The 27,440-nt window shown below is 47.2% G+C and overlaps 1 protein-coding gene across 4 annotated transcripts in view; it reads left to right on the top strand.

The window, feature by feature from the left end:
- Window positions 1–27,440, top strand: part of ACIN1 (apoptotic chromatin condensation inducer 1) — a 947,610-nt gene that overhangs the window by 691,148 nt on the left and 229,022 nt on the right. Inside the window, exon 1 of one of the 4 annotated variants that reach the window (XM_086923673.1) lies at window positions 18,246–18,683. The exons of the other annotated variants lie outside the window; for them this stretch is intronic. Within the exon in view, the coding sequence (XP_086779799.1) occupies window positions 18,661–18,683 (23 nt within the window). The 5' untranslated portion in view covers window positions 18,246–18,660. Of the gene's footprint in view, window positions 1–18,245; window positions 18,684–27,440 lie in introns of those variants that run through there. 4 annotated transcript variants of the gene reach the window in all.

The raw sequence follows: 27,440 nt of genomic DNA, 5'->3' as shown, positions 1-27,440 counted from the left end.
ACCGAGAGACTCGTAAACGCCCAACTGACCGCCTTCATCAAAGAGAACTCCATCCTGGACGCCTCCCAGTCTGGATTCCGCTGCAACCATAGCACCGAGACCGCCCTCTTCTCAGCCACTGATGACATCCGCATGCTACTCGACCAGGGACACACTGCGGCCCTCTTCCTTCTAGACCTCTCCGCAGCCTTCTACACCATTTCACACTGCACGCTCGCAGCCAGACTTCATGACGCAGGGATACAAGGAGCCGCCCTTGACTCGATCCAAACCTTTCTCTCCGGCTGAACCCAGAGGATCAAACTCCTCACTTCCTCTCCGAGCCCACCGATATCAACTGCGGAGTACCCCAAGGATCATCGCTCAGCCCCACGCTCTTCATCATCTACATGGCCCTCCTCGCCAACATCGTCAGACAGCATGGGTTCAGCATTGTATCCTACGCCGACGACTCCGAGCTCATCCTCTTGCTCACAAAGAATCCCGTAGACACCAGACTCTGTTTCCAGGAAGGAATGAAGAACGTGGCAGCCTGGATGAAGGACAGCTGTTTGAAACTCAACTCAGAGAAGACCGAAGTCCTCATCCTCAGACCCTGCACCTCGGCCTGGGACAACACCTGGTGGCCCGCCACCCTCGAGAATCCACCCACCCCTACAGAAACCTCAGCATCATCCTCGACTCCTCCCGCTCCATGAACTGCCAGATCAACGCCGTTGCCTCCACCAGTTTCAACTGCCTGCGCATCCTCCGCAAGACCTTCAAGTGGATCCCCCCCGACTGCAGAAGGACCGTCACTCATGCACTCATAACCAACAGACTGGACTATGGCAACGCACTCTATGCCGGGATCAACCGAACCCTTCTACACAAACTCCAAAACATCCAGAACGCAGAAGCCAGACTCATCCTCGGGACACGGCGTCACGAACACATGACCCATCACATACAAGACCTCCACTGGCTCCCCTTCGAAAAGACGTTCCCTTTCAAACTCCTCACCCGCGCCTACAAATTCCTCAACAACATGAGACCCAAATACCTCAACAAGAGAATATCCTTCCACGTACCCAAGCAGGAACCTCCGCTCTGCCGACCTCGCCCTGGCAGAGGTCCCTGCATCCGCAGAAACAGAACAGGCAGGAGAGCCTTCTCCTACATCGCAGTCAAGACCTGGAACAAGCTCCCTTTCAACATCAGACGTTCTTCGACCCTGCGCATGTTCAGGAAGGACCTCAAGACCTGGCTCTTCACTGATCCAGAGCTGCTCCCCCCGCTGCCCTCCCCCCTCCCCCCAGCCCCAGCGCCTTGAGACCCTCACAGGTGAGCAGCTCGCTTTACAAACCCCCTGATTGATTCATTCATTGATTCCTTCAAGTCCTTGGCTGGTGTTGACATACCACTTATTGCGACTTAGTAATTCTTGTTTCAAATATTTTTTATTTTTGGCATGGTGTCTCCACCGCCATTTTATATAGTGGCTCTGCGTTCTTGTGCGGACGGTTTCACAAAAGAAACTAACATCCGCACGCTGGAGGATACTTATATGGCTCCATTGACGTCACAACCAGAATCGACTTCCTCAGGGAGCTGTATGCCGCCGTCCCCCAGCGGGCAGAGGTGCTGCTGAAAAATATCCAGATCCAGTCTGACGCCTGGGGAGAATTCACAAGTTAAGGAATCTGCTGCTAGACTATGTCTCTACCAGATACATCGTTACAGAAGGAAAGTTACTTTTCCATCTCCCCATAGCTCCTCTCTCACATGTATTTCATTTGTTTTATAACACTTCTCATACAAGTGTAAAGTGGTGGAGCCTTTTACATCACAAACACATACAGAGACAATGAATCACACATCTGTAAATAAGTATAAAGAAAATGTTACATAAGACAAAGAGGACTACAAGTTGTAGAATTCACATGTGTTGCATTCTGGTAGACATGTTTAAGAGTGTTTAGAATAGGGAAGCACATACTCAGGATTCAAAACACAACACAGTGGTTAGGGTTGACTTTATTGATAAGAATTTATTTCTACCCAAACAAACCCTTTTGTAGCAAAATTAGGATAATGAAAGACTGGGACAAACAAAAAAATACATTTGTAACCTAGATTACATACAATTATAATTTATGAACTGCACAGTTTATGGGTCAAGTGCATTACAGTTAGGTCACATAGATTATTAAAGCCTCTAGACCTGCAGGTCTAGTAACATGTTAATGATTTTTGAAGACCAAAGTAAAAGCAAAGTGGGGTACCACATCTTGCATTCTGCCCCATCTCACCACTCTCTCAAGTTTCTGTCATTAACCTATCCCTTCCTCCCCCCGTTTGGTAGCGCTAGGTAAACCTCCACTTCAGGTTTGAGTATCCCTTGGGCATGTATCAAGGCTGAGGTGCAGTGCCGGCACTATGTTCTCAAGCAAGTCTCTGCTATTGTACAGTCTCACCACATTTTAGGTCTCAGAGTCTGTTTTCCAGCATCTTGTGGGGAGCCGCAGCACGATGCACTACCACTTCTGGGAGAAGACATGCCAGTAGGAGGCACGACCATCAATCATAGGGGAATATGGGAGGGTGGCAGCAGAATGACAGTGTGAGCCGCCATCTGACGTCCTCTTAGCGACACGAGGGCAGTTGCAGCTGGGTCTTTTACAGCGGCATAGCACACCTATGGGATTGGATGGTACCACTTCTGAATAGCAGCGCACTCTACATCAGGCACAAACTTCTTAGTGGAATAATTCACCACAGGTACAAACTTCTTAGTGACACACTACATCTCAAGCATAAACTTCTTCATGGCAGTGGTGAAGTCTACGTCCGCCTTTCCCTCCCGCTTCTTCCAGCAAGACCAGACTCCTGGTAAAGTACCTTCTCCTCTGGAAAACTAGCTGTCAGGCACACAGCAGTTCTGGTTGTGTAGTAGTCCTCAGAGTACTCTCTCTTTATTGAAAAGAACTTGGAATTGGGACAACAAGTGGGTCAGTGGCTCCCACTTGTATACAGGTAGTAAAAGGATATATAGATTCTCTTTCTGCACTTTCAGAACCAGTTTGGGTTGGTTCTCTTTGGGACAACAAGTGGGTCAGTGGCTCCCACTTGTATACAGGTAGTAAAAGGATATATAGATTCTCTTTCTGCACTTTCAGAACCAGTTTGGGTTGGTTCTCTTTTTATCTGTCCTCTCCACTCTGTTCTCCAGGCACAACCTTTGTGATGAGTGATGCCTCTCACAGAAGGGTAGTCTCCAGCTTAGTGTACCCACTACAGATGCACAAAGAGAGGAGCCCTCTTTCCCTACTTCAGTGTCTAAGGGCCATATGTCGGAAAAATGCATTTTGCTACTCTCAATTTGCGATTTTTAGGGAATCGAAATTAGAGAATCGTAAAACGCAATGTATGTAGGATTTGCTAAATATTTTGCGAATCCTACATATTCCTTATTTGCGAATCGCAAGTTGAGATTCGCAAATAAGGAATACCTTCCCATCCATTCCTATGGGCTAGGAGGCCCGTAGGAATGAATGGGAAGACATTCTTAATTTGCGATTCCCAATTTGCAATCTCAATTTGCAATCTCAAACGCTGAAATTCTGCGAATTTCAGCGTTTGCAATCGCAATTTGGCTTCCTACATATGGCCCTAAGTCTCCTCACTCTAGCATCATGAATGTCGGCAATACACTTCCACTGTCTGAGGAAAAAACCTCATCTCCATCTTGTGCACACGAACAGTCCAGTGGCTTCCAAAACTGAACCTTCAGGGCTCCATTTTACTCTGGTTCACTTCAACACACACTCTATGCATTAAAATGCCACTCGTATAACACACGTATGTGAAGTTAGCGCAATGATCTGGGTTAGCACACAGAAGCAGAACTTTACACGAGTGGGCCAGAAGGCCTCTACTCCAGTGAAACAGATAAAAAGGTCTGGTCAGAACTACTGATTCACAAAACACTGTCAGTGCTCACCACTGCTCTACATCCTAAAGGCATGACATGGGCAGAGGCCCACTACCAGTCAAAATGAAGGCATACATGGTGCTCCCCTCCCGATCACTGGACCTCACTCATCTCATGGTACTGGCATAGGCCTACACGCACATACTAGATAAGTCTGAGGCTATGATGGTAGGGGAACATGACAAAATGTAGGAGACATTCCCATCCCAGTACTAGGCCTTTTACAGATGTGATTCTTTGTATGCCTTTTATATTCTTTTAGGTTTTATTCAGTCTTACTGTTCTGTACTTGACAGTAATTTGACCTCTGCAATTTCTGTTACTTTGCCTGTTCAGAAAATACTTAACCAAGTATACTGTAGTTATATAAAAATGTTTTTTCTTTTTCACGTATCACTGCATCTCTACAGTATTTTACAGTGTAGGAATATTATGCAGTCCATCTAACTGTGCTGAGCTGTCATTGGGTCATTTTACTCTGGGTACACCTTTCTTGCAATCTCATGGCTCAATGAAGAGATAAATAAACTTAAGACAAAAATTTGATATTTACAACACCTGTGGTAGAAATAAAGCAACTAAAATAGTGGAAATGTAAATGTCATGGTACTTATAGAGCGCACTGTCACCAGACGTCACCCTGCGGTGTCGCCTATACGGCTTCCTGGCGCTGATACTCATACCGCTGTGGAACCCCTCCTGGCTTTCCCTGTGAAGTGTCCACTCCTGGGCACCCCCAGGGTGAAGCCAGGCCTCCTTAGCGCTGTTGGGGCCGGTGTGGAGGCTAAGCAAGCTATTGCCCAGAGTTGCAGCGTGGGGCCCTTGATTAGAATAGGCACCGAGGCGAGAATTAACAGGTCCGTGGAAATTGAGCCCGAGACCCCGCCAAGGCGGGAATCGAGCCCTGGTCCCTGGCCAGAACTCTGCATCAGGGTCTGCCGCTCTAACCATTGAGCCACACTCCTCCACTTCCACCTCCACATACTTCTAACGATGCAACAGGATCTACAAATCATCAATCAATCAGCAAAAAATATACAATTTATCCTAACGAACCTCCAAGGCTAAATATCCTAATGAATTGTTTAGGATCCTTTCATAATACTGCAAACCAGAGTGCACTAGCGACAATATTCCACATACCAAAGTCACTATATATCAAAAATTAACAAGAGATTTGACGCAGCCAGACACCAGGTTCTAGATGCCTTTAAACAAGTGAGTCCCACTTTGAAAAGGGAAAAAGTTTAAATGAAGAGTTAATTTGGTCATTTTAATTTTGTCTCATTTAAAAGAATTCAGAGATCATTTTTTTCTCACTCTCCAATATTGAGTTGCGAACAACTTTCATTGAAGAGTTAAATGCCTCAGTGCTTCAGTTCTGAATCTCTGTGACCCAGATGGGTCATAAATCTGAGTGGAGCACTGCTCATTATCATGCTCTGCTATCTTCCGCCTGATAATGTAAAATAAACAAAGCCTTTACTTAACTTTAAAAGGAAATTTAAACATTTATTACACTTCTCAGTTAAATATTAACTAAAGGCTGGGAGCTACTCTGAAGGCTTCTATGAGCTACTGGTAGGTTGCGATTGACTGTTTGGAGACATCTGTCCTGTACGGATCCAAATACCTAGTGCATCCAGAACAGATGACAAGAAATCAACTCTCGCCAGAAAAGGGCGAATTGAGTACCAGTGAAGAAGGTTTGTTGCTCCGAGACAAGCAAATTGTGGTACCATGAAGCCTATGGACCCGAGTGGTCGTTCTGGCCCACCAAGGCCACCACGGAGTGGTGAAATCTAAGGTGAGGTTGCAAGACAAGGTGTTGTTACGCGGGATGGATACCCAAGTAAAGGAGAAGGTGCGCTACTGCCACTCTTGTGCCATCACCAGTGGGGACTAACCTCAGGACCCTGTGATCACAAAAGAACCCAGCCTGAAGCCATGGGTGAAAGTTAGTATGGACTTTGGGAATTTCCAAGATGCCCATCTCTCAGCTGTGCTAATTGACTCCCAGGCCAAATTACTGATGGTTGAATTGATATCACAGACTGCGTTTTCAATAGTTAAACCAGTTTGGGTGATGTTAGCCCTGGTTGTCCTCCCCAAAGAGCTAAAAACACACAAATGGCATAATTTCAGGAGCAGGAATTTAAAGAGTATTTGGCTTCCCTTGCCATCCAGCATAGAAAGGAAACGCCTTATTGGTCCCAAGTAAAGGGGGAGCGTGAACACTACTCACCCGTAAGGGTCTCTAGGCACTGGGGGAGGGGTTAGGAGGGGTGGATGTCTTCAGATCTGTCACAAGGCACTGTGGTTCAGTCAAAGAGCCACGTCTTGAGGTCCTTCCTGAATTGGGGCAGTGACTGTTATTGCCTTGAGGGGAGAGAAAGGATCTTCCCCAGCCATGGTCTTTCGGGTTCGAGGGATGGTGGCTAGGGCCTTTTGAGTAGAGCAGAGGTCTCTGGTGGGTGCGTTGAATGAGGGGCGTTGGTTGAAGTATGCAGGTCTCGTGTGTAAGGAAGTGGGTTTCTGTTGCTGTAACCCCCCCCCCCCCCCCCCCCCCCCCACACACACACTTTTTGCCTGATACCTGATGCACTTTTCCTTGGTGTGCCCTGGGTCCCTGCCAATAAGGTACCCAGGGCCTGTGTTCATTCCCTAAAAACTGTACTAAAACCTAATCCCAATTGGCATCTCTGGCCACATGTCAGCCCCTGGTAAATGGTACTCTAGGTACCCAGGGCATTTTGACCAGAGAAGACCCCTAAGGGCTGCAGCACTTATTGTGCCACCCTTAAGAGCCCTGTGCCATGACACACACACACTGCCTTTGCAGGCTGAGTGTCTTGGTGCAGAACTAAACAAAGAGTCGACATGGCACACATCCATGTGTGCCATGCCCACAAACCCACTGCCCTGGCATACATCAGCCACCCCTCTAGCTGTGTGCCCTATGCCAGTGGTGTGGGCACAGGTGCATGAGCCCTGTGCCCCTACAGCACCAAGGGCTATTCCTGGGGACTGTAAGTGCAGTGCTGCCATTAAGAGTATATGGTGCTGAGAGGTTGTCATTACGAACTCCACAGCACCATAATGGCTACACTGAAGAGTGACAAGTTTGATATCAAACTTCTCAGCACATGGAACCCACACTGATGCCAGTGTGGGATTTAATGTAAAATGCACTACAGAGGGCATCTTAGAGATGCTCCCTGAAACCTAACCTACAATCCACGTCTTGTCTGAGAGGCTGCCTAGGCTGCCACACAGCAGACATGTTGCTGGACCCCTGGGTGGAGAGCTCCCCACTCTCCTGGGCCTGCAACAATGCACATCCTGAGCGAGGTGCTAGGTCTCCTCCCCCAGGATGGGCAGGTGGAAGCTTCAAAGGCATGCCGCCTTTGTGAGCTTCTCCAAGCCACTTGCTGTACTCAGCAACTGGCCCCCACCGGTTCTGACCCCCACTCTGGCGGAAAGACTGGCGGGAAACCCTACGTGAGGAAAGGGGGTATGCCAGCCTGTGCCAACTCCACCCCTCAGGTGGGAGAGGCGAGGAGAAGCACAACTCCGGGCTCCGGCCATCTTGAGGATGGGGAGCCCTGCCCAATCAGAGATAGGCTCCTGCCCCCCTCCCACAGGAGAGGAGCAGGATAGAGGGTGTACTCACTCCAGGACAGGGTCCTATTGGTCCCTGCCCTTCCCCTACCTGTAACACTCCTAAATGTAGTATTTAGGGGCACCCTGAACCTTCCTTTCTCAGATCCCGATACCAAAACAAGCAAGAAGATCAAGAAACAAGAAGACTTGCCGTGCAGCTGCTAAGAAGAGGACGACGCCAATTGACTTGGCCCCAACCCTACAGGCCTGTCGACCCTCGAACCTGCTCCTGCAAAACCCCAGCTCCTTCTGTGGTCCACAACCTCAAAAACCCCGGAGGACCTGACTGCCTTGTGACTCTACCAAGAATGGGCCTCCCACGAGCAGTGGTTCTGCTCAAACAGCAATAACCCTTGTGCCAGCCAGGAACCGCGAATCCAGCACACTCTGCACCTGCCGAGCCCGGCCTGTGCCTGAGTGGAAAAAGACCCTGAGGACATTCCCCTGGTGATTGTGACCTGGAATCCAGTGCCCAAGGACCCTCCTCGACGACCCAGGCGACGCCTGCAGCCTCACAACAAGGGGCTTTTAGGTGTTTGTGAGTAGCTTGAGGGTGATCCTTTTGTTGACTGGGAACCAGTGGAGGTCTCTCAGGTGGGTGGTGATGTGGCGGGGGATGTTGAGGATGAGTCTGGCAAAGCCATTCTCGATGCTTTGCAGTTTCTTGAGGAGTTTTTGGCTGATGTTGGCATAGAGTGCGTTGCCGTAGTAGAGTCTGCTGCTGGAATCCACTTTAAGATCTTTTGGAGCATGCATAGCATGTGGAATCAAGATGATGAGATGGCGTTGATCTCGCAGTTCATGGTGAGCGAGGAGTCCAAAATTATGCCAAGATTTCTTGTGTGGTCTGTGGGTGTGGGCGGAGGTCCAAGATCTGCAGGCCACCAAGATTCGTTCAAATCAGAAGGTTGTGGAGCCCAAGATGAGGAATTCTGTCTTCTCTGAGTTTAACTTTTGGCAGCTGTCCTTCATCCAGGTGGTGACCGCCTTCATCCGGTCGTGGAAGTTTCTCTTGGCGACTGTGGGTTCATTGGTGAGGAAGAGGATCAGCTGGGTGTCGTTGGTGTAGGAGACAATGTTGAGTCCGTGCTTCCTGACGATGGCTGCGAGTAGAGCCATGTCGATGTTGAAGAGAGTGGGGCTCAGGGAGGAGCCCTGAAGCACGCCGCAACAGATTTCTGTGGGTTTCGAGAGGAACGGTGGTAGCCTGACTCTCTGTGTTCAGCTGGTGAGGAAGGAATGGATCCATTTCAGGGCATTTTCGCGGATGCTGGCGTTGTGGATTCTTGCGCATAGGGTGTGGTGGGAGACGTGTAGAAGGCAGCTGAGAGGTTCAGAAGGATGAGGGCTGCAGTTCCCTCTTGGTCGAGGAGGGTGTGGACGTAGTCTGTGGTGGCGATTAGGGCGATCTCCGTACTGTGATTACTTCGGAAGCCGGATTGCAAGTGGTCCAGGATGTGGTTCCCCTCAATGAACTCATAAAGTTGGGCGTTGATTGCGTTCTAGATGATCTTGGCTGGAAAGGGGAGCAGAGAGATGGGGCTGAAATTCTTGAGGTCCTTCGGGTCGGCAGAGGGTTTCTTCGGCAAGGGGTTGATTTTTGTGTGTTTCCAGCCTTCCGGGAATGTGGCCGAGTTGATGGAGCAGTTAATGGTGCGGCAGAGTTCAGGGGCAATGGAGTTGCCAGCTCTGTTGAAGATATGGTGCAGGCAGGGGCCGAGGGTGAGCCTGAGTGGTTAATCTTCATTATCTTGAGAGTGTCATCAGTGGTCAGGGGAGTCCAACTGACTCTACTGGGGTCTGTGTTGTTGGGTCCAATGATTGCGAGTGGGGTGAGAGGGTCTTGGGTATCAAGTTTGTTGAAGCTGTCATAGATCTCCTTAATCTTGTGGAGGAAAAAGGCGCTGAGGTTTTTGCAGAGGTCTTGGGATGGTGGGATGTCTGCTGTCCCTGTGCACTACGAACGGCGTACTGATAGATCTCCTGTTCCAGAGGCCCACCAGGGACAGCATCCTAGCTGTCCCGGAATGGCAGCCTGTCATCCTGGACGTACAGGCCACACAAGCAAAGAAAAAGGCTACCAACATCCGGGCAAGTCTGGATAGAGGAGCAATAGTCCCTCAGCTACAAGTTGGAGAGCACGTCATAATGCAGGATCGACACACAGAATCGTACAGAAGTTCTGTACCCAGTTTGAGGCTGAGACCTGGCAGGTGGTGAAAATCTGTGCGACAATGATCTCTGTCCAGCGGGGATGCAATACTGTTGCGAGAAATGTGTATTTGTTCAAAAGGGTGGCCAACCCCATAAGAGAACCCAATGGTGAGTCTGGAGGCTGAGATGAGGCCAATTGGGATGGGTAGTCTGTGCAGAGCTCGCTGGGGCAGGACTTTCCTGTATGGCCCCATGATACCAACACCCCTCTGGGAGGCCGAGATACGCTGCATGCAGTAATCAGTCCGCAAGCCAATACCCTCATTCGAGGTAGCCAAGGTAATTCCATTGTGGCCAGCAGGAGTGAAGAAGGGACCTAAAATCAGAGGTATGATCTTCGCCCCAACCCTGCACCCAGTCAGTGGCTGAAAGACTATGTGTGTCCTGTATGAGTGGCTGAGGATCTAGGGGTAATCCCAGTATAAGTCCCGGCCTCTACCATACATTGTAACTGCATGCACCCTGAGGGCCGGGCTCGGTCCGAAGGCAAAAATACATGGGAAAGTGGTCGCTCAAGGCCATTACACAAATAGATACAGAGTGTGAGTTTATTTTACTGCAGCACTTGACAGCGTAGGCTGCAAACGCCTAGCATTGTGTTCGCCAGGCTGCTGATGGGACAAACAGGTCTACAAGGGAGACCTATTGGCTGTGCCAATACTTGTTTTAGGGTGCAATAAATAATGCCACAATCGAGGTCTAAACAACAGAGCGAGGTCTAAACAACATAGAGCTATAAATTAGGTAGAGTTGTCTATCATTTCCGTTGACTCAAATTCAACAAATATCGTCACTATAGGTGCTTGAACATGAACAGGAAACAAATTTGGTCGGGAAAGCACAACACTGGTGCATAAATGCCAACATTTTAAACAGGCAAGGGGAAAATTTTTCGGAGAGAGTCACCTAAAATAAAGCAAATTTTGGCTTAAAAAATGTGTAGTCTCCCGCCTCAATCAGGTATTTTGGTACATATTCTAGCGTTAGCTAGAGTGGAATATGGAAGAACAGTAGAATTCTGTGTCAGGACCGGAGGCACCGATTATGCTTCTCATTCTGTACTGTTTATTTTTCAGCAATCAAGTAAAAATGTTAATAAATACTACATTTCCAACGACCACACCATTGTCACATGACCAACTATAGATCCCCAGCCCTATATAACCTTATCACAGCCGTACAGCTTCCTCTTTCTTTGCAGGTTCACATTGAGTTAAGTGCACTCCATTATCTAAGGAATCTACATGATAATTGGGGTTTTGATTGGGTATGGTGCTTTATAACCCTATGTGATTTAACATTCTACTGAAATTATAATTTTTTTTTTCTTTTTTACACTGCGTTCTCCCCATGTCCATTGCTGATGGGGTGCATATTTCCCTTTCAGGTGTGAAGCGCGGGAGCTGCGCTTGTGACTGGGGAGAGTTAAACTTCCCAGCGGGGCGGCTCACCGCCTCAGCTTCTCTGAATCTGTGGAGAGAGAGAAAGTGGAGCTAGGAATCACACCAGATAGGTGTGGTGACCTCTTTTTATTTTTGATGATTGGGCACCCAATCTCATGCGTGAAGCCAACGTGCAGATTCTGGCACTTACAGGCAGAACTATAGACGTGGTGAGACTTGCCTCTGTCTTTTGCTTCAGCCCTTCATCTTGCTTCCCAGTTTATGCCCATGGGGAATGGTCTACTTCTCCCAGAGTTAGAAATTGTGCATGGGCTCTGCTTGGAGTGTCAGCAGGTCCGCCCTCCACGTGTTTCTTGGATTTAGCTACAACATGTGGCTAGACTTGACCTGCCTTAGGGTATTATATGTTCCGTCCCCCCTAATTTGCTGCTGTGGGGGGCTTCGGCCTTTGTCCTCCTCCTGTCCATTGGTGGCTTTCTTCCCTCCTGAAGCGATTGAACCCCTGCGGGGCAGCCAGTAAAAAATGTCTGAGTTCTATGAAAATAATATGAAGAGCTGTTTCTATGATGACTCTGCAGGGTCTTTGAAGCAGGGCCTTGTAGATGCACTTGACGTGGGGTGCGCATTCAGTGAATAAAGCAATTGTGAGGGCCATTGAACCCCTGAAATGACACCTGTGTGGGTATGCAGAACAGCGGAGTTGGATTCCAACCCCCCATTCTGAATTGGGGATGGCCAGTCAGCTACCGAAGCCAGGCCCAGCGCAAAGACCCCTAAGGGCCCCCACGCTCCAGACTTTGATAGGTTAGCTGAGTCACTGGTGAAGGATCACAACTGTAGCGCTCAACCTGGCCCACGACTATTGGTCAGAGGCAAGATGACACAAGCTCTATTTCCTCGCAGAGCTCAGATCAGGAAGATGCCCTGACCCCTAGCAAGCACAAATGAAAGACACGCCATGCTAACGTAGCGCAGCAACCAAAGAAAGGTACTTACCTTTGAACCTAGTGAGATCATCCACCTGCGATGCACGGTATGGCTTCCACCTCAAGAAGTAGTGGATTATGTACAGGCACATATCTGGCAGGGATTCAAGCAGAATTAGACAAGGACAAGGGATTCGATCAGGGCTTGGCTGAAGTCAGAGTGCCCCATCCCGGACTTTTCAGGCACGGTCATGGACACCCCAGAAGAAGACCCCAACTTAGTGACATCTCTGTAAATATTTTCTAAAGATCCGAAGAAAGGAATTCATCAGGCTTGGCATGGATGCCAAGATAAGTTACTGAACGTATTAGGCCCACTAACTAAAATTCTCGAATTAGGTTATCACACTAAAGAATCAGCGATTCCCATTGAACCTGACGTCCTCGTTGACTGGGCCCAAAGAGCCATTTTCCATTTAGGGAATGCCACTCTGCCATATCCAGCGAACTGCTCCAGTCCATTCTCCTCAAATTCGACCGAAAGCTCACAGAGCTTGCGTCATCGGAATTAGGCCCCACAGCGCAAAGACTTTTATTTGGAAACCCCTTTTTGAAGGATTGTTAAAGTTTGTGGCGACTTACAGCAACTTGGATAAGACGCAGTGGGTCTCTTAAGAAAGTCTTCTGTCCCCTTTTTTGCAAGGCCGGACGCTTTAGGGGGCAAGCGTTCTGCCATGGTTATAACCAAGGTCCACAACTAGGATTCTATCAGCAGGATAGAGGGGGAAATCAAGATTCCACCTAAAATCCTACTTTCTACCCCTCCCGCCCGAGCAAAAAGGAACCCTTTCCGGAAGGGACGACACAGAGGGTCGCAAGGCTCTTTCCAGGAGTCTGGTTGCGTAGGTGAGTACAATTCTAGTTTCAGAGGTGTTACTGGGAGGCAGGACCTGGTTATTTCTACAGAACTGACAAAGGGTGACACAATGTCCTTGGATTCCCAGGGCTGTGCAGTGTTAGAAGCTGGAGTTTTACAACTCACCAGTTCAGACACTCCCCCAACACAATGTTTTTTCCCCAACAAGAGCAGCATTTCATCTCTTCAGAGGTTCAAGCTCTGCTGCAGAATTGAGCTATAGAGGTGTCCTTTGCTCACTCAGACAGGTTTTTCAGTTGCATAGTCTTAGTAGAAAAGACTGGAGGCAGGTCTTGTTTGGTGCTGAATCTGAGGGACTTCAATGGGTGGATCATTTAGCATCATTTGAAGATAGAGAGTATCCATCTCTGAAGGGTCATCCTTCAGTAAAGAGATTTTCCACCTCAACTGCACTTTCTTCAGTTCCTCTGGCAAGGATGTTGCTTTCGAGTACAAAGTTCTCCCTTTCGGCCTATCATCTGCCCTCACAAAGATCTTGTGGCCGGTGGTGGAGTTCCCGAGAGCACTGATTATATATTTAGACAACATCATCATCATGGCCAGTTTCCTTAATTGGCCCTAACCCATTTGGAGAGGACGATTCTCCTTCTTCAGGGTCTAGGTTTCGTCATAAACGCTCAGTGGTCGATTCTGACTCCCTACCAACAGTTGGAGTTTTTGGGTTTCTGGGTAGACTTTCTTCTGTCCTAGCTAGTACTGCCTCCCCAGAAAGTCCGAAAATAAAGAATTGAGAGCAACGTTGAGCGAGCAATCTGTATCCTTGTGGTCAATAGCCCGCATTGTGGTCCTGGTGGTGGCCTCATCGATCCAGGACATATACCCCAGTCCTCTCCACTATTGTGACCATCAGAGACTCAAAATTGAGCATCTCTGAAGTTACTCTGAGCAGATTCCTCTTCCAGAGTAGGCGAAGACAGAAATGTCTTGGTGTTTGGACCACATGGAGACCTGGAATGGCCAGGCAAGTTTTTGGTCAAACCCGGAGATAATAATAGGTCTGATGCCAGCCAGTGTGGTTGGGAAGCCAACTGCGACCTGATATCCATGGGGTGTCGTTGGTCCAAAGCAGAGCTGGATCTCCACATCAGCTGCTTAGAGCTCCTTGCGAGTTAATTTGCAATTCAGGGGCTCTCCCCGGAGAAGTCCAATTGCTGCATGCTTCTTTGTATGGACATCATCTCTGCAGTGGGATGTGTGAATAAGTTGGGTGGGATGATATCACATCTTCTTGCGGAGATAGCCAAAGATTTTTGCCACTTGGATATCTGTGGTGGTGGGGTAAGATGTAGTACCTCCCTGGCGAGAGCAATACTGTGGCAGACTGGCAGTTCCACCATCTACGGGTCTTCAGCGATTGGAGACTTCATCCGAAGGTATTCCATGTCTTTCAACGTCTTTGGGGTTCTCGCTTGTTGGACCTTTTTGTATCTCACCTCAACCAGCAGCTCCGACTTTCTTCTGTTCACCTCCAGGTCGGGAAGCTCAGGGAATAAATAACACCATTTTCACTCCCCCTAGTTGTTCAATCCTCAAAACACCTAACCACAGGCTTATTGAGACAGGCAGGTAGTATCATTGAATCTCTTGGTCCGCCTGTCTTTTGGTATATAATTTGAAGGACTGGTGCTTGTGTTAAATGTCTCTTATGTTCCAATTGATTTGTATATATTCTTGTTTTTGGTGTCACTGAATGTTGAGTATTTATTGTGTACAGATCTAACACTTGTATATATTGCGCACATTATTGTCTGACTGTTTACTTGATTGTTTTGATAAATGTGCCTTTGAAGACATACTAAGAAGTTAATGAAAATTTGAATAAAATAAAATAAAAATGTTCTTCAAACAAATCTGTGAAAGACTCAGTACAGACTGACTGGGTGCCTCCTAAATCACTACAAAGTAAACCTGACTGGCTATTTGTTCTGTTTTTCTTAGTGAAGCTGGCATAGATACCTCTATGTTTGGCTCCCACTCTGCTAGAGGGGCAATAGCTTCCAAATCTTTTGCTTTGGTTTTTCGCTTAGATGATATTCTAAGGGCGGCAGGTTGGTCGTCTGAATCTCTGTTTAAATCATTTTATTATAAGCCTATTGTGGATGTTGCTTCTGTGGTGGTAGCTCAGCTTTAAAGAAGCATAATCAGAGCCTCCGGTCGTGACATAGAATAAAAATAATTTAGTATATGCAATAAGAATTTTCAATTCTATTAAGGAGATGGCGGTGAGGATTATCCCACGAATTCACTTGCATACATTTGTGCCTACATGTGTATTTGATTGTTTCATATGTATTGATGTCCCCCCACCCCTCAAATGACGTGTATTTATTCTAATATGTCCATTACGGACCGTTGTATATGGGTTTGGTGTTTTTACTCCCTTTTTAGGCAATGAGAACAGGTGATTCGTCTTTCGACTGCATTCTGGAAGTTTTGGAATGTGCCTCACTGTTTCCAGACTCCATCAGAGGATGATCTTCTCCCCACTGTTGCAGATCTTTCAGGTCCTGAGAACCGAATTTGTTGAGTTGGGCTCCTGTTGAGGCTGATGGTCAATTTTTGCCAGTTCATTTTTATTTTATGCGATTTTCTATAGCGCGAACATTACCCGAAGGTGTCAGAGCGCTTTACAAAAGAACCAGTTGCGATACATAAGGATTTAGGATTACATGAGTACATAAAAGATGCAAACAGGAAAAAAATAATTGCAAATCTACAAGTTGTAAAGTCACACAGGGAAGAGATACAAATAGAAAAATTGCAAATGTACAAGTTGTAAAGTCACTCAAGAAAGAGATACAAATGGATAAACTCTAAGAATCACACAGGAATGGTAGTGAGTACAAAGGTCTACTACATATACTAGTGGTTAGAGTTATCTTTATATACATATATATACAAATAGTAGATTTTCTCAGGATTCCATTTTACCAGCGATTTGGCTTGGACAAGTATTTATCACATATTTACACATTGAAAAGAGAAATAATAAAAAAATAAAAAGGGGTAGAGTGGTATGTGGGGGAGAAGAGTTGAAAGCTGAGATTGGTGAGAAGGGGACCTGAGGGGGAGAAAGAGATAAAGCAGTCCAGCGTAAGTGAAATATCTGAAGGTCAGCAGGATGGAATCCAAGGGACCAAATGAAAGGACAAGAATCAACAAAATGACGGACCCGGGTCGTGGGCATCGATGGAAACCATCTCAACATGGCAAGAGGCACCCAGGGCAAGAGCGACAACATGAGAGGGTCCTAAAATGGCAGGGCGCACACGAGTTCCAGTCCAAAAGTTACGAGGGCCAAGTCCAAAGAAAACCAGGGAGCCGACCCAACAGAGGAAGAACACGAGGGGAAAAGGAGCCAGTCAGTCAAAAGGAGGAGCATCTTCAGTATTTGCACCTCCTTTCACCACTGCTGCACACACATGAACCCTGGTCTAAATGCTCTGATGCTCCTGTACTGGGCACCACAGTCCACCCGTGTCATTAGCTGGAGGGGTGTTAAAACAAATCCCCAGGTCTCCACCCAGCTTTCATGCTTGACAAAAAGCTATGTCTATCCCAGGGGGGCGTTAGCGGCTTCGTCATATGTAGGGGGTGAGCGCTGTAATTAAAATCCTCCCGGTCATGTAACCTGTCCTGCCCGTCCGCTGTGGCAACGGGCCCTCATCCACACACTGCGGTAGGGCCACACGGGCGGATGGAGGCTGCAGATCCGGCGCTCACGGTCTCTGACTGTTTAACTTTTGCATTGGACTTCAGCTAAGAAAGAGGAAGCTGTAGGTAGGGTGACCCGATTTTGAGAAGCAAAAATCGGGACAGGCCAGAAATACTAGGACTAAATGCTGTCAATGATCATAGTGTCTCTGAACTGTCCCGATTTTGTGTATCTGAAGTCTTGAAACTAGTATAATGTATCCTGTTTCTTTCAGACAGAGAAGAAGGAGGCCAGAAGTAAATGTAGTCTTGTAAATGTGAGCATATCTTTCAGGCAGAGGAGGCCAGAAGTAAATGTAGTCTTGTAAATGTGTGTGTATATATGTAGAGGAATAGGCACACATATACAGGGCTATGTTTATAAAACAATAGTCATGGCAGGACCTTCCCCTTGAGCACCTCCTCTCCCCCCTCCTTCTCGGTCTCCTCTCTGCTGGGTGTATGCAGCTGACCCGCTCCTGTTCTGCCGGAAACAAAAATTATGTGAGTAACTTCACTCCTCAGAGGCGCTAAGCATATGATTTGCAGGATGAGTTGACACTTGCCCCGAAAACCGTGACATTTATTTAAAATTAAGTGAAGTCTCGGACGCCGGGAGTCTTCCGAAAACTGTGATTGTCCTGGGAAATCCGGGACGTCTGGTCACCCTAGCTGTAGGGCTTGAAAAGGTTATAGAGGGCTGAAGATCTATGGTTAGTCGTGTGACAATAGTGTAATCATGGGAAATGTAATGTTTAATAAAGTTTGTACTTTATTGGCTGCTGAAAAAAAAATCATTAGAGAAAGAGAAGCCTAATCCTCACCTCTGTGTCCTTAATAGAATTGACAATTATTGTCACAAATGCTAGCATTTTTTTTATTACTTCTAGGCGGTTCATGGTCCGGTTCGTTTCAAGGACTTCTTGGATGAGATGCCTAATTACACTCCGATTAAACAATAAATACCTACCAGTATCAATAAAAAAAAAAACGGAGAATAGAGTGCATGGGGGGCCGGGGGGGGGCGGCTTGTGATTTGGACTTGCTTCAGGCTCTCCACGAGTATAGTGCACCTTAGGAGAAGCGCTTTCAAAGCGCGCCCCTCACTCTCGTGCCGAGTCGCAAAAATGTGCGTAGTTTAAATGCGTGAGTCAGATCCTGGTGTTCTGCCTATGGCCGGAGAGAACGTTTAGATGTAGGGGGCGTGGCTATCGCCGAAGACTTTGTGTGTCTTCCAGTCGTCTCTTGCCATGTCAACAATGTGCGACAATAGATGTGACGACCTATCGCAGTTGTGGCCTGGGGCTCGATCGGCCATCTGTTTAGGAGATGCTTTTCATTGGTGCAGTGATTTGGTTGCAAAATGTGGGTGCGGCCTGATCTAGGCCAGTTTCGCCTACTTTCTTGCCTCCATTTCTCGTTGCTCCCGCGGTGCTTTGTGGGTAGATGGTGAGTCCTCCTCTAAGATGGCGACTGACTGTGCGTGGGCCTAATACCGTCTCAGAATAGCGAAACCCTCGCTTTATACAGTCTTGCGGAGTGTTTCACTTTTCAACTCATTTTATTCGGGCATCGTCCGTATATATAACTTCTGGAGTCATTGCCTGTTTCGAAGAAGTTGTTCCGTAGAGACCTGTCGTAAAATTAGGTCTTTAAAAGAATCAAAACGATAGTGGAGACCGCACATCGAGGCCCAATAACTTCAACGACTGCTGGCTTAGTCTCTTTTCGAAGATCCCTGTGCCCACTTCTTGTTACTTCGTACGCAGGAGTATCAGTGACGTTATCAAAACCGCCAGGAGTTAGGCCTTTGCCCCATTCCTCGTCTCCGACCCTCCTCGGCTGGGCAGGATGTTGTGTGAAAACAAAGACAGGTAAGAGCGAATGGGAAACGTTTAACAGTTGAAGCCAAGGAGGTACATACTAGAAGTATGATCTAGTTGTTTACCGGGTAGTGTTAGCGGGGTGGGACCCCTGGCTGACCGACAACAAGAGGGTCACTGGTGGAATGAAAAAAAAATGAACGGTCGTTCTGTGTTATATGTATTCCATTTTTATTTATTTTGAAAGTTTTGTCTAAGACTAGTACGTGTCAGAATTTATGTAGGATTTGCATGGCAAGTTTACGCCCAATGTATAGTTCTTATAAAAAAAAAAGTCTTTTTGGAGGTATGGCTGCTTGTTTACGTTTTGCTGTTCAGTTAGCGAGAACATGAAACCAAATTTGAGGAAAGTTCTAAGGCTTCTTTTGTTGCATGTCAATTATCCCTCGATTTGCTTTTAATCGTTCTGAAACCATTTAAACAGCCCACGAACACTTTTAAATAGCTGTATTTGTGTTTTAATTTTGTGTTTCATAAGTCATAAATACCCGATTTCGCTTTCGTCCAATTAATTTTACCGACCTCCATATAAAAGTACAGGGTAGTTGGCATCCATAGGTGGTATGTGAATGGAATGTAAACTTACCCTGCTTTCGAGTCTGAACGTTTTCAATTCTAGAAAGGACATAGAGTGGTACATTATGCCTTCTTTTTTTGCATTCTCCTCCCCCAATAACTTTTAACCAAAATAAACGTTTCCATGAAAAAAATCTCATAAATAGCAATTCACAATAGGTCTACGAGGAAAAAGATAGCCATAACCTGTCACTTCCCAGTTTCTTCGGGAACAGCCGCAGATCCTTCTCCCACCTCGCTGCCAAGATCTGAAACACCCTCCCACTGAGCCTACGACTGACCCAAGACCTGCTGACCTTCAGGAGGCTACTCCAGACCTGGCTGTTCGACCAGTAGTGCCCCCCTCCCTCCCCTTTTCCTCCCAGCGCCTTGAGACCCTCACGGGTAAATCAATCAGAGTACTTGTAAAGCGCGCTACTCACCCGTGATGGTGTCAAGGCGCTGGGAGAGGGGGAGCCGCTACTGCTTGAAGAGCCAGGTCTTGAGGAGTCTTCTGAAGGCGAGCAGTTCTTGGGTCTGCCATAGGTGGGTAGGGAGGGTATTTCGGGTCTTGGCGAGGTAGGAGAAGGATCTGCCGCCGGAGGTCGTACGTTGGATTCGGGGGACAGCGGCAATGGCGAGGCTGGTGGAGCGAAGCTGTCGGTGGGGGAGTAGAAGGTGAGTCTGCTGTTCAGGTAGGCTGGTCCGGTGTTGTGGAGTGCCTTGTGTGCGTGGGTGAGGAGCTTGAAGGTGATCCACTTGTTGACAGGGAGTCAGTGTAGGTCTCTCAAGTGGGGGGTGATATGGCGGGGAACATTGACGATCAGTCGGGCGGAGGCGTTTTGGGTGCGTTGTAGTCGTCGTCTGTGTTTGGCTGGGATTCCTGCGTAGAGTGCGTTGCCGTAGTCCCGTCTGTTGCTGACTAGGGCCTGAGTCGCCGTTCTTCTTGTTTCGGTCAGGATTCACTTGTAGGTCCTGCGGAGCATTCGACGGGTGTTGTAGCAGGAGGAGTAGACGGCGTTGACCTGTTTAGACATGGAGAGGAAGGTGTCAAGGATGAATCGGAGGTTGCGTGCATGGTCTGTGGGCGTTGGTGCAGTTCCCAGTGTGGTCGCCCACCAGGAGTCGTCCCAGGCTGAGGGGGTGGGGCCGAGGATGAGAACCTCCGTCTTTTCCGAGTTCAGCTTCAGTCGGCTGTTCTTCATCAGGTCGGCAACGGTCTTCATTCCCTCATGGAGGTTGGTTTTGGCGGTGTGCGGGTCCTTGGTGAGGGAGAGGATGAGCTGGGTGTCGTCGGCGTAGGAGATGATGTTGAGGTCGTGTTGGCGGGCCACTTGTGCGAGGGGGGGGGGCATGTAGATGTTAACCAGCGTCTGACTGAGGAATGAGCCCTGGGGGAAGCCACAGATGATGTTGGTGGCTTCGGATCGGAAGCGCGGGGGGCGGACGCTCTGGGTTCTGCCGGAGAGGAAGGACGTGCTCCAGTCAAGGGCATTCTCTTGGATTCCAGCTTCTAGGAGGCGTCTTTAGAGTGCGATGGCAGACCATGTCGAAGGTGGCTGACTGGTCCAGGAGGATGAGGGCTGATGTTTCGCCGTCTGTGACGGCGATGAGGGCTGTCTCGGTGCTGTGTTTTCGTCTGAACCCGGACTGGGACGGGTCCAAGATGTTGTTGTCTTCCAGGTGGCGGGCCAGTTGCATGTTGACTATTTTCTCGATGACCTTTGCCGGGAACGGGAGCAGGGAGATGGGCCTGAAGTTCTTGGGGTCCGCCATGGGCTTCTTGAGGAGGGCATTGATTTCGGCGTGTTTCCAGCTTTCCTGGTATGTCGCTGTTTCATAGGAGATGTTGATGACCTTCCGTAGTTGAGGTGCGATGGCCGCGTCTGCTTTGTTGAATACATGGTGTGGGCACGGGTCTTACTGAGATCCTGAGTGGGTGGAGTTCACGCGGTAAGTAAGAAGAAGAATTGGGAGAGAATTACTTTTTTTTTTTCTTTTCACTTTATTGTATTCGGACGAATTGGAATTCTGCATGAGTCTACTAAGATTACATGACTCATCATCGACTTTAGCTACGCGATTGCTATCGATTGCAGTAAAGAGGTACAGTAAGGATGGCTTACTAGAGGATTCGTGAAGCCGTTGACTTTAGCTACGCGATTGCAATAGATTGCAGTAAAGAGGTACAGCAAGAAAGGCTTACCAGAGGATTCGTGAAGCCGTTGGGCAACTGTCATCGGATGCGTCTTTCGAGCAGCAGCACTGCTCTCAGCCCTGCATGAGGTACATCCATTTAGTGGCGAGCTGATGATTGCAGGGTAGAGTGGAGAATATTACACAATCACGCAAGGTCAGCCCTGTGGTAATTTATTAGATTAAAGTCCAGTGCTGGTCAAGACTTGTAACAGGTGAGAAAGTCAGGGCAGTTATTTTTTCTTTTCTTTTTGTCTATTTTACGATATTCATGCCAAGTAGGACTATCACAGTTCTGCATAGACTGGTGCAAGTACAGATTTCGGGGTTGCAAGTACCTATCTTCATGGGAGCGTATTGAATAATCCTTGCGCAATGTTATTTCAGGAGAGCAGTTGAAAAAAAGTCCTTATTTTTCAAGGCATTGCATGGAACAAGGATTAAGAGGTTGAGAAAGTCATGGCTCAGCAGAGTTTTATTATCTGGCCATCCACATGCATTTTGGGCAGCAGGACCACAAGCAGAGATTAAATGGTTACATTGGAAGGATTATTTTGTAAATTACATCAAGGCTATGGATCAGGCTGGTTAGATGAAGGCAGATCAAATGAAACCCCTTTTATTATGTTCTGTGGGGTTAAAGACATATATTCGCATGCCCAAGATGACCGCTAATGAAGCAGTACATGTGTCTGAAGCAGCATTGAAAGACCTAGATAAATACTTTGCACCAATAGTTTGCATTGGTGTTGTACGTTACAAATTATTTCAAAGGAAACAGAACAAAGGAGAACTTGTGGATGAGTATATTGATGATCTTTAAAAATTAGCTATCAGTTGCAAATTTGGTGGTATTACACGATGACTTTATGTGCGATCACTTAGTCATGCACAGTAATAATTGGACGATCTAAGAGCGTTTATGGATCAATCGGGATGCACCATTGGAGTATTATATATTGTAAGCAAGGCGGAAATGTCAGGCAAAAGTCTGACAAGGATACAGGGGGAGTTTTCAAAGTACAAAGCCTGGGCAGAGGTCAAAATTAACAGATCATGGCCCTTGGTCAAAGTCAACTGCAGAGAAGCACCTGGAAGGAGAAGAAACCAGAGGAAAGAAGGTGTTATTGTTGTTAGAAAGAACATTTGGCGTTCAGCAAATATTGTGCTGAGGTCAAAAAATGCCGTATTTGTGGATTAATTGGACAATTGAGAAGGAGAATTCTAACTGGGAATGTGTGAAGAGCTTACAAGCGAGTTTTGTGCTAAATATGTCTGATAACACTGTGAAAGGGAAGCCTGTGTGTGACCTAACTTTAGGGGGTGTATCTGTTAAGATGTTTGCGGACTCGGGGTCACCGTATACTATAATAAGTGAAGACATTTGGAAAGAAAAGTTCATAAAGAAAATTGGACAGCAATTGTTTTCCACTGATAATAACCATTTGAGTTTCACTGGTGAGAAAATCAATATGCTAGGATTCAGGTGGTTGACATTCTCATTCAAAGGGCGGTCAGCAAGAGGAAAGCTTTACATAGCTAAACAAGGTTGGATGGATCAGAAGAATTTGCACATTATTTTAGACCCTAATAGCGAGGAGAAGGTACTTATTGTGGATGATAGTAGTAGACTGGAAGACGTTATGATTTAAAAAAAAAAATCCTCAGGTTTTTGGGAAAAAATTAGGAGCTCTTAATGGGATCGAGTATACTATTGTACTAAAAAAGGATGCAGAACCCAAAGTGCACAAAGTAAAAGCAATTCCCATGTTAATAAGAGATGACGTGGAAAAGTTAGAAGGCTTGATTGAAAAGTGGAAAGTTCTGAATGGATTTCTCCGTAGGTGGTAGCACGCAAGAGCAATGAAAAAATGTGTTTATGCATCGACTTGGGCCACTGAATAACAATATCGTCATCAAAAGATTCCTGTTGCCTAAGATCAATGAGATGGTGTCATCTCTTAAGGGAGCAACTTGGTTCTCCATCATTGATCTTTCGGCGGCATATCACCAAGTGATACTTACGCCTGAGTCATGGGAAACTTGCAGCATTTATAACTCTGTTGTTTTCAATTTAAACGTATGCCTTTAGGCCTTGCATCTACGGCTGCAGTGTTTATGCTTTTGATGCATAGACTATTTGGGAAAATGAGTGGAATACGTTTCTCTCAGGACTATATTTTAGTCTGTGCCAGGTGCAAGGAAGAACATGATTGCAAGTTGAAGGAAGTTTTGGATGAGTTGCAAGAGGTTGGTTTGACTGTGGAGCTTAGTAAGTGCAAGTGTGCACAGAAGAGCGTGTCTTATTTGGGACATGTAATAAGTGAAGAAGGTGTAAAACCCAAACCATCATTGGTTAATTCTGTTGTGGGTTTGACTGCTCCAGCTAATAAAGATTAACTAAGGCCATTTTTGGGTATGGCTGAGTATTGTGCAAAATTCATCCCAAATTTTGCTAGTAAAGTATATAGCAAACGTTCGATATTTAAAAAGAATAAAAAAATTTGAGTGGACTGCTGAGTGTGCAACAGAGTTTTGTCGAGTCAAATCAGATTTAGAAAAGGTGGTTGCGTTTTTTTTCTTTTACCCCAAGTTAGAATGTTATTTGACGGCTGATGCGAGTGACAATGTGCTGGGGGGGGAGGGTGGTCTATTGCAGAAACACGTGCGTCATCATTCGGACTGATCGACCCTTGGTGAAAATTCTGACTATGGAGGGAAGTGGTTGGAGCGTCAGCCAGGTTGGCAAGAATGTCAATGGGGATGAAAGAGTATATGTACAAATTAATTTGTGCCTGGCAGAGCGAATGTTGTGGCGGTTTGCCTGTCCAGATTGCTGGTTCCGATAGATGAGTGTATGGATGATCTATGGGAACATTTTAACATTGCATTTATTCATGACTCTGGAGTACCAGCTATGAAAACAAGCATTTGCAATGCAATAGGTCTCGCATTTACGAGATATGCGTAAATGCAAGACCTATTGCATTGTAAATGCTTGCTCTCTTAGTGTCACCTGTGCAGACTGTGCACTTGATGGCAAGGATGTATAGGCACAGATCAAATCATAATTCGGATTCACTAAGAAAAGTGGCAGGATGTTTGCATGTTGTGCTTCTATTGGCATATACCAAGACTGCTGTGGCTCCCAGAAATGTATAATGGTGACACGAGCCACACATGCATAGTTTCCAACATTTGAAAAAAACATCCTGGGACATTTTGCTGCACAGGCCTGCAGCAGAAAGAAAGTTCTTGTTTGCATATATGTGTGTAATAAAGAGGAACAGTTTCTGCAACAAAAGTACCTGGCACAGTCTCCAACTTGTCAGACTGTCCCTGCAAAACTGGACAGTTTGCAACAATGCAAATGGTTAGCTCTATATTTTCCACAATTCCTCTGGGCCCCAATGATTCACAGACATTCCAAAATGGCCGATTGTGCAGGAGTGCTTTTGTGAGCGGAGGGATGGCATCACCATCGGGGCATATCCCTCTATGCCCTATGCCGTCTGCAGCGCAGTAATTGTACCGTAATGAAGATTTTTCAAGCCAGACTACCTTTCCGGATGTCCGAACCTGCTTGCTGAGGACCTAACTGTGATGATGACCCGGGCTGCCTGCACCTGTGTATTATCACAGCAACTGTGCTACCCGGGATCTCTCTCGATAGCAGAGGACTGCTGGCTCTTGCATCTACTGAAGCCTCCGGATGCCCTGTGGAGGTGGGTTGCACTGCAGTTAGATGCGGAGGTCTTATTGATCACTTAGGTGATTGCGACCTAGTGCAACAGTGGGAAGCTGCTAGCCCCCTCAACGGCTCCTTGAACTGCCCCCTGGTGTTGTGCGACAGTGGGAGGCTGCCAGCCCCCTTATCTGCTACCTGATTCCCATTGTGCAGTGAAGGCTGGTCGGGCTGCACTTGATGCACTGGGGCCTCCGGGTCAGAGGGCAAATGCTAAGAGGTATGTCCAATCCCTTTCCCCAACATATACCTCATTGGGACTCGTGGCCTCCCTGTTTCACCACGCTTGGGGAGTCTTGTTCTCCACTGCGCGTATTGCCATCCATGACGGCCATCTGCATACTGCCCTCTATGAGGTCCAGGTGCTCTCAGACCGGCCTCTTCTATACCACACTGTGTGGGGTGGACCCTGTTGCTTAGGATTCAGCAGGCCATACTCTACGAGGCATGAGTGCTGCTTCTGTTGACTCGCCCGCGCATGGGGTCCTTGAGTTGGGGGTGGGGGCGAGGCTGGCGATTTGGCTCTATGCTCTCTTCCTGACATGGCTGCACTACGTCACACTAAGCAGACTTGGTTGCTTTTAGTTGTCCTTTCGTTATTGTGCTGCATGGATTGCCTGAATAGTGTCCGTATCCCCTCCCTTATGGTTCTTTAGATCTGCTTGCCTCTGTCGGTCTCGAGCAGCATTTTTAGCAACATTTGTGCAACATTTGAACCCACTGGCAGCCATTTGCCCTCTCTCAGCCCAGCCATTTTGTACTGCCTCGTTTCTGAACCAGAAGCATTTAGGAATAGAAGAGGCACTCATTGCTCTTCTATGGCATGATTCTTTGCATACATTAACAAGCGAGGTGGACATGTGATCATGCCGTGCGCCAGGCGCGGGCATGTCTCCTAAACAAGAGCGCGGGCAGAGCATGTGAGCGCGCGGTGGGAGCCAGAGAGGAGACCCCATGCACGTGCATATTGCCTGTCCGGGAGCGCACATGGTTTGTTTCACTTCGCGCACCAAACCGACGACAATAGTCTCACCAATAGGTACGGTGTGTATAGGGAAAGCAGAAATATATATTGTAAGGAAACACTCACACAGGATGATGACTCACAGAATCCTTTATTTTGAAACTGGCAAAATGCATTCCAAAGATTCTTTGCCGATGTGTTTCGAAGCATCCAAGCTGCTTTTTCAAAGGCACTGCTTTTGGAATTCACTGCGGTGATTTAAGCATTAGTTAATTGCCCTCCGGTGGGCTTCTCTGATGGGTAAGTTCACAATGCATACTGGTATTAGTAGTGTGCGCCACACACACTTCTTTCCCTTTGATGGGTTCTGAGAGTTTCAAAACAATTATGCGTCCTTACATCAGGGCAGTTGTTTGGACGATGTTTATACACACACGCTCACTCACTGCAGTGTGAAACCAGAAAACCTGGGAATAATCCAGGACCCCATCTTTACCAAATTGTGTGGTCCTAGGCAACTGTTTATACTTTCCATCCTTTTTCTTCAAGATCGCATATAGGAGGACCTCAAAATATGACTTCAGGATATGCGCTTTAGCCCTTTCGATGCGCCTGTCGGCCAACGGCCACCGCAAGCACTACCTCCGTAGTGCTGCGCACTTCCGTTGGCCGACGCAGCCCTGTCTGCTCAATAAAACCGATGCGGTTCACCTTTTCGCCGCGGGCTACCTTTTCGCCGCAATGCAAATTCGGCTAGGGGTGGGCGTGGCGCTCCCATACTCATGACTGCTCCACGCCATCATGACTATAGGGCGGCATGTGCTCATGACGGTGAGGAGCCTTCATGACCTCGCTAATTTGCCCGCACTGGCGGTGGAATTAGTCCCGCGGAGCCTGGCCGGGCTGCAGTTGCATGACAGCTCCACGCCTTCATGAGCAGACTCCGCCCGTGGCTCAAGGGTTAAGCAGTTAAAAAATGCTCCCCTGTGTTTATTGATAAATTCTAATGTTCATTTATAATAGAAACCCAATCCACTCGAGGATGTACATCACAGAATTAACACTAAGTTTAATATTGCCATTGTTGTCAGGGTGGAGGGAAGAATTAATGTTTTTTTAATTTGTTTGAAACAATCACTTAAAACAAAATACTATTCGACACACTGATATAATCTGATGTAATAAGGAGAAACAGTTCTGCATTCAGGAATCGAAAAATCCTAAAAATGTTACTCGACCTGCAGGTCTGGTGGCTTAAATAATCTACTCAACTTCATTATAATTAGGG

This window comes from Lissotriton vulgaris, chromosome 5 (assembly GCF_964263255.1).
Source record: "Lissotriton vulgaris chromosome 5, aLisVul1.2, whole genome shotgun sequence".
NCBI lineage: Eukaryota > Metazoa > Chordata > Amphibia > Caudata > Salamandridae > Lissotriton > Lissotriton vulgaris.
Note: the sequence above shows the minus strand (reverse complement) of the source record. Positions and strands in the feature narration are given on the sequence as shown.